Below are 8382 nucleotides of genomic sequence, written 5' to 3' on the forward strand. Positions count from 1 at the left end.
CAAAGCTCCGCAGTGCAGCCAGTGCCAGTCCTACAGGTACTGGCAACTTAATGTTCCAAAACTGTGAGATTAGCTTACGCGCCAAATTCAAATTTCATTTCAACACATTTCACCCGCTTACAGAATATGATTTTATTATTACCACGTTTCTATTAGCTCGTATTCTTGTTTGTCCGGTTCTTGTGCAGTATAATTTTTTTCTTGTTTGTCCAAGATTTTTAACTAACTTCCCGACTAGCTAGAGACATTTGAAACTTTTAGAATATATCAGAACACGACGACAATGCATTCTTTTAAAACTTTTAGCCATTTTTAAGCAGAATTGAATTCATTTTCAGTTAATTCTGTTTTGTATAAAAATTAGTTATTATTGTTGGTTGCTAAGGGGGTCCTAGCAACTAAATTATTAATATATACGTGCGTTACTATGGAAATCAATATGAAATGTCAAAATGACATTTCAGTATTCTATAATATTTATTCAGTATTTCTATCAAATGCAAAAAAAGTTTTTATTTATACATAGAATTGTCAAGTTTATATGATTCAATAGAACATTTAAAAACGTGGTAGGTATATAAAAAGTTCTTTTTATCTTGTAATTATTACATTATTTACTTTGCGATTGCATAATATGAAAATTATTGAATAATTTATTATATACGTAGTTAACAAAAAACGTTTTTAAAAAATCTCATGATTATTGATAATATGTAAGAATTATTTTTATAGGTTATATTACTTTCATGAATGTTGCATAAGTATTGAATGAACTTTTGTGCTTTTTGTAAGTAGTTGCTATTGTGTAGGTAGAGTTTTAAAACGATTTTCACTATACTAGTAATAAAAAAATTAAGTAGGTTGATGTAAACCAGTAAGGCATTAAATAGTATATAATAATATAGGAAATAAAATTTGTACAAATTTGGAAGCTAGGTACATCTGTAATATTATTTTAAATCATTTTTATTGGTGCCAATTTCAACAAGAAATACAGTTAGATACACATATTATCGTTAGTAATTTTAAAGCATACATTCATTTTATTTCCATAATATTACGCTAATTATTGATAGATTTAAACTATATTTTACGAAAAATAAACCACGCATCTAAAATTATTATTGTTAGTGCAAAAAACAAAAATATTTTCAATTATTTTCTGGTGAATCAATTTTAACTTCGTCTTCTTCCACGTTAGTCAGCTGTTTAAAATGCGCTCTGGCTAACAAATGCTTCGTGCTGACTTTGTTGATAAGATCAGGATCGTAGACTTTCTCCGGCTCCTCCAGTTTCACGTGAGACTTCATCTCCTTCAAAGTCAGCAGTATACAATTCCATGGAGACCAATCTTCATCGACCAGCCAGCGACTCAGCCGGAGATCAGTGATGTTGGAGTTCTCGCTGAGGGCCGAGTGGGCGTGCCAGATTTTCTCGACAATGAAGTAAATATCTTTCTCTTGGAGAATAAACGCGAGAGAAGATGCACACTTGTTTCGTCGCTCCTCTCTCCTGATTGCTCGAAGCATGAACTTGTAAGGCGTCATGTCGACCCAATTTTGATCAGCGGCGTTGCCCCAAGAGCACGACGTGCAGATTTGCATGTCCCTACTTCTGGAGTGCAATGGAAAGTCCATGTAAAGCTTCACTCTCTGGCATCCATTGCAGTGATATAATCGTCGTCCTTTCATTCTTTTCAGCTTCTCTTTCTCGGTTCTCCGTATTCCACCGCTGTTAAATTCAGGACTCTTGATAAACTGGAATAGCATCGTTTGGATTCTTTTCCTCAGTATCTCCAACTCTTTAGTTGGAATATTTCTCACCGTCAGATCGCACTCCCTGTCCAGCAATGATATCAACTGATCTGTCAGTGGCGATTTAAAATGCTTCAAAGTAAACTTGAAATTCATCAATAGTTCCATTCTTGCTTCCACCTTTAAATCATCTCTACAAAACGAGAAATACAACTCCTTCAATTTCCTCGCTTGTTGTGCTTCTACTGTATCCATTGAAATAACGTTTCCTTTTGAGTTTTGCCACTCAACTGGTTTAGACATTTCTTCCAGAAGATTTTTCTCTTTTATTTTTCGTAAATCTTCTTTTAGTTCGACTCGGAACTTTTCAACTGAGCGCAACATTTGGATCTCTTTGTCCAAGAGTAGACAAAATTCGGCAACTTTCGGACCTTTCGTGTGCAGTTTTGATATTCTGGCGATTTCGGTATTTCTCCATCTATCTACCTATAAAATGAAATTGAAAATATTATTAATATACGATGTTGCCATACTAATATGACGTTCTAATACAGGGGTTGGGAACCTGTAACCTTGTAAGCTATTAAGTGCGACCTTTTGACTGAATTCAAAATTTGCAGAACACATCAATTTATTTTTTATTAATTATGTTTTGTGCGTTTTTGATTCCGAGATATTATTAAATGTATTTTTGTTATGTCGAATTACAAAAATGAATTAAACTAAGAATTAATGTGTTTATGTCATATTTATGCAATGACATTAATATAGACGAAGCATCTGGAAAAAAAAATGGCACTCACATTTTTGTCGGGTCTGCCGAATGGTTCGGTTCGAACGAGTTCGCTCGAATGAACATTGACACTAGAAACACTGTTCTAACGCCATTACAATAAAGGTGATATTGCTATAAATTCCCGATGCGTCATATCGCATAATGGAAATTGCGTGAAGTCTACCTATGCATGTGCGAATGTCACTATGTGCGAATTTACTTGCTAGCTACTGTATTGAGTGCGTTGTCCATTAATAATGTCATTGTATTTATGTCACGAATAACGTTATTATTACATTATATTTATGGTCATATTTATTATTAAAATTTAGTTTATTAAGTTTTAAATTTTTGACCGTTTAGATTTTTGACTAATTCATCGTTTTAATATTTTTTTATATATATTTTAAAAAACATCGATTTTTATATAAATATAAATGTGTATAAATTGAAATCCTTTTTGAAATTGTGAATTATCAAAAAAAATCTCAAATTACAAGCTTCGTATTTTTCCGATAGGTTCTCTGTTGGCATAAGGATCCCCCTTTAGAAATGATGAGAAAATAATCGATTTCAGGTACCTATATACGCAGGAATATTTTTGTTATACGCAGAAAAAGATGATATTATATTATCAGACCTCTCCTTAGAACATGGCGTTATTAACAACTGATGACCGTAGACTCAATGCAGCCTTCCAACAAGGTTTTCCGCAGTTGGTGTAATAATGTATTGAATTTATCTTATGGAAATACAAAATCAAACCATCGAAAATCGGTTAAGTCTTGGAATACTGAAATGAATTTAAAAAAAAACATCTTATAAAAATATGTATCTACCATAGCGTATAGTTGATCAAAATCTTCTCTCGTTCTTGGAAAGGTCTTGGAGATAATTTCCTGTCGCAATCGGAGTTCATAAGCTCTTTTCTCGTCAAGTTCTTCATTTCTCAAATCCTGAACTCTTTGGCTAGAATAAAAATGGAGTTTAGGAAAAGCTTGCACTCGGAAATCCAAAAAAATATATGTTTTAGTTTATACTATTTATCAATCATTAAAATGGATTATAATCGGAACTAAAATTTGGGTAACACGGCATTAGAATTGAACTAATCTCACTGATGTAGGTATAGGACACTCTTAAAATGGACAGATTGGAAAAGTACTTATATCAAATTTAATATATGAATGCTAATTTATAATATTGTTTGCAATGTAGTCATAGTTGCTATTATAACTACGTACAATATACAGACGCCAAAAGAGACATTGCCAGAATAAGACAATGTGAACGCGGCCTCATGACAATGAATGTGTTTGTACCAAATCCTTTATTATATTAACCCCCACTAAACAGTTCCCGATTATATGTACTATCTCCCGGCACACAATAATTATTCAGTGTCTGAAAATTATTAAAATGCTCCAAAATACAGTTATTTAACAACATTAAAGCCGCACGCATGCAAAGTCAGCGCTATCAGGAAGTGAATTATGATACAACGTAAGCCATACGAAAACCTGTGAGGGTGTGTGACTTTTGCGACGACGTTCCAGATAAAAACCGGTGCTCGGAGTCCCTTACAACCAAGGGTGAGTGGCTGAGGTTTCTCAGGTCGTCATAACCATCTCAAATAATATATTCCATCCATAGAGGTATTAAATAAAAAGAGGGGCAAGGAATCGGCTTTCTCATACATCTCAATGAAGTAGGCCAACAATAGCCGACAACTTGCGAGAAATAAAATAAATAAAAAAAATGCAGGGCGTCACGGAGGAATTACTTTGTCCTTTTGACCGTCATTATAACGTACCCATATAATATAATAATGTTAACGTAAAAGCTTTGCCGCAACTTGATTACCAGCCTGCTTCACCATTTATTTTCATATAACCTGCGGCCCCTAGATTCCATCACATTTATCATCTGTAGGAATGCCTAGTTAATTTTTAACCACATTTACGAAACCTCTGTATTCTGCATATACATACTGCATACGGTTAACCTACAAATGGGCTTAGTATCCGTACCTGCATTGCTTCAACCACTTGGACACAGCCTTCCTGTAGCAGTAAGCCCTCCATGCACGCTGAATGATGGTCGCTTTATCGCCATGCTTCAGCCGGAGTACCTTCTCGGCGTAAGTCTCATAAGGTTTTGCGCAGAGGATCACATCGCTAAGGTTGGGGATGTACAATCCTGGCGATCGCATCTGGGTTGCCCTCGAGGTGTTCGTGTCCTGGATAATGTCAATATTTTGTTTAGACTAAATAAAATTGCACTCGGTATAGTCAACGATAATGTGGATCTAAAGAGCAAGATCATTAAGGGTACGTTGCTTGTTAGCCATTTCTAAAACCTATTTAGCTCATGTCCTTATAACGTACATATTGATTGATATAGACAGCATTTACCACGGAGCGGGATATAATTAGGGTTGCCAAAATGTCCCGGTTTGGTCGGGATCCTTTTAAAAAGAAGACCCTGGCCCAGATCCCGGGTGAACATCAACGTGATTAGGGATGAAAGGTAACTTGTAAAAAAACGTCTCCCCCTGTATTGTGGACGAAATTAAAAAAAAATATCTCAACGTGGATGCTAAATGAGATTTTCAATTTGGGTGGAAAACTTGACAGCTTTGAAGGGAAAATTTTCGAAGGAAGAGCTAAAAAAGCTCTTGAAAAAAGGGGGGGAAATTGTCAATAATCAATACCAAATTATTGTACACACCTACCTACTTGTCCTTGAATTGACTGAGAAAAGGTACTTGATATATTATACTGATATGTTGTTATTTGTGATGTTATACCCAGTTTACACGTGTATTGATTTACTGCTGACAGTACGTAGGTATTATTGCGACCTAGCAAGAAAATTCACGTGTAAACACGTAGGTAGTGTCGTGCAAGTTCCAAGATTGTAAAGAACAAAATTCATCAATTTCTGAATTTTCACGCGACATTTTTCCTGTGCGATATTTGCGCCTGCGCAGTAGAATGATAGTGGCGAAACTGTCGGAAAATGCAAACTACACCACGAAAAGAATTTTGACGTTTACACTTTTTCACAACCAGTCAAATAGTACCATAAAATAACAACATCGCGTCTCGCTTACTCTTGAAGAATGAGATTGGCGAGAAAGTCAACACTTACGTGTAAACAGTTATTATCGCGATTGTTGAATTTACTGGCACCAATAGTGTGTTTTATGAACATGAAGTATAAGATTGGCAAGACAGTCAGCACTTTAACGTGGAAACTGTTATTATCGCGATAGAATTTACTGGTACCAATAGTGAGTATTTTAAAGGTTCGCCGCTATCGTTCTACTGCGCAGGCGCAGATATCGCAACTGTCGCGTGAAAATTCAGAAACTTCCGAACTTTTTTGATGCATGCATGGAATCTTGCACTGTCAGCAGTAAATCCATACACGTGTGAACGGGGTATTATGCTATTGTCCCTCTAAACCTAATAAATAATAGTCCATTGTATAAACAATTTATAGATATCACAATAATTATTAGTGTAATGTTTGCTGGAAAAAATCCTTGCATCTAACTTAATAATAATTAGTCATGATAACTTTTATTTCCTGTTTCACATTCACAAATATAAAAGCTCCATCTGTATACACACATATATTTTTTTCAGCATATTTGATTATATAATAACAAAATTATTACCAAAGATTGAACCCTGCTGGTGACCGTTTGTGTGATGCGATTATTTTTCATTTCCGGCGGAACCTTTTCGCGCCTTTGTTGGGTTTGCGAAAAGGCATGGTGATAGTCAATCCCTGAAAATGAAACGCCTAAATATTATTTGTTTTTATCGAATGAATTTAATCGAAAGGGTTTCCAACCTGAATGCCTGTATCCCCCAGGGGATACTATATGGCATGCCAGAGGGTGGGACACAAAAACTTTACCCTCGAAGTCTCGTTTTCGCGTAAATGGTGATAAAACTATCAACATGTAAATTCTGATAAATCTTTTAGATTTCGCACAAATCAAGCTCGTCAAATAATGCAATTTGAAAGTAATACATTGAAAGAGTTTTGGTGCTCAGTACTGAATTTGTGGAAAGCATTCCGTCTTGTTATGCAATTCACAAAGACATAGGTATCCACTTATGTGCATGTGAATTCAGTTCTGTTTTTCAACCAAGACCTTAAGAATAACCTGAACGCACAGGCAAATCTGTGAAAAAATGACTTACACTAGAAACACATTATCACCACGTCACGTGACCTCATGTGCTGTAACCATCAGAACATTCAACAATAAAATCATGACAACCTACAGAGCCTTGTATCAAATATATACTGTAGTTCTTACCAAGCCGCTAAAATAAATAAATACGTGAGATCACATGACTAAAAATGTGTGTTTACATGTTTTGCAGAAAAAGTCCTATCACCTTGGTAATGTGGCGTGATACAAGTGAAATAACATTCGCTTTCGATTAAAAAATTTCTATGAGGTGAGAGCATAATAAATGTCTGATCTTAAACCCGGTAAAACGACATTGCATAAATTTTCCCCATGGCGCGAGCTTACCGTGAGTTCACGTGTACGTGATGTTAATGTGTTTCGAGCAGTATCATTGTCAAAATATTAGGTATTAGTTTTATTAGAAGTGTAAACATTAATCATATTTTTTCTAACATATTCGTTGGAAAATTATTAAAATTGTTCGATAATACTCAACCTGTAACATTATTCCTATATCCGCCTAAATAAGGCTTGATTATCCTAGCGTCGGTTACTTCCACATTGACATAAACAAAGGTCTTCGGGCCAAGAGGTACTGTCACAGTTAATATGTCACTTGTGGGGACATCTTTGTACACCGTATCAAACTTCAATTTTCTTCCATCTTTTGTAAACAGTTCAATTTCCAAATTTCCGAAGTCGTCCATGTCAAGCTCTGACAAAAGGGCGCTCTCCGGCAAAACTGATTTATTTTTTACCAGCAATAATACGTCATTTTCTACCACAAGCATCGTGCTGAGGTCTTGCTTTACAAATTCAACTGTTGTGTAGCTAGTGAACGATTTCGTGAACGAGTGATTCTGATTGACAGCATGAAATTTGCAAGATATGTTCGGCGGAATCGACTTTTTCGGTTGTTCATCTTGCAGAATGACCGAAATGTTCTCATTAAATTTTTCATTCACCAAGTCGATATCAATATAACTTTCATCTTGAGCTACAATATCGACTTCAATATCCTCCAAACAATCTTCTTCCAGCAGTTCAGATAAGCGCATTTCATCTGGGATTATAACACCATCTTTTGACAGAATCAAATTATCAGCGGTCGTGTCTATGATCTTCGATAGTTTAATTTTAATTTCTTGAATGGTGTATCCATACTTGAAAGACCTCTTGAAGAATTCGTCAGGCTGGTTGATCACCGTGAACCTGACGTATATTCTCTTTCCATTCAACGAGTTACATTCGCTCGTCCCTGGTACCACATCGTTTTCTGATTTGGCGACGTTCGTCGTGGGCTCCGAATGCTGTCTTATGAATTTATTCTCACGAGAAGACATTTTTTGTTATATGAAAATATGTCACGCCGATGAAACTGTTTCGAGAAAAACGCATTTATTGATCAAACTGTCATAAAACAACATTTTTGAAGCGATGCATTTTACTGATATGAAAAACATTTTCGGTTACCCTAGCAACGGTTTTCTTTTTAACTTCTAACTACTGAGAGGTCAATGTGTATCACTTATTCATATAGTCTAGTTATCTTAATATAGGTAGGTATATATTTATTTAAATATCAGTCCATTATTGGAATAATCTATAAGTTATCTCTATCTAAGTCAGTGTTTCGT

At 35.2% G+C, this 8382-nt stretch overlaps 1 protein-coding gene across 1 annotated transcript; it reads right to left on the minus strand.

The window, feature by feature from the left end:
• Nucleotides 1-957: 957 nt before the first annotated feature.
• LOC147073200 (IQ motif and ubiquitin-like domain-containing protein) lies at nucleotides 958-8088 on the minus strand. Its single transcript, XM_085945619.1, has 5 exons — nucleotides 7242-8088; nucleotides 6215-6327; nucleotides 4560-4768; nucleotides 3369-3498; nucleotides 958-2240 (listed from the first exon to the last, which is right to left on the minus strand). The coding sequence occupies exons 1-5, from the start codon at nucleotides 8086-8088 to the stop codon at nucleotides 1152-1154; spliced, it is 2388 nt and encodes a 795-aa protein (XP_085801745.1). The 3' UTR covers nucleotides 958-1151.
• Nucleotides 8089-8382: the final 294 nt, after the last annotated feature.

The sequence above is a fragment of the Rhyacophila brunnea genome, unplaced genomic scaffold (genome assembly GCF_057557595.1).
Source record: "Rhyacophila brunnea isolate RB1 unplaced genomic scaffold, BYU_Rbru_1.0 scaffold_18, whole genome shotgun sequence".
Taxonomy (NCBI): Eukaryota; Metazoa; Arthropoda; class Insecta; order Trichoptera; family Rhyacophilidae; genus Rhyacophila; species Rhyacophila brunnea.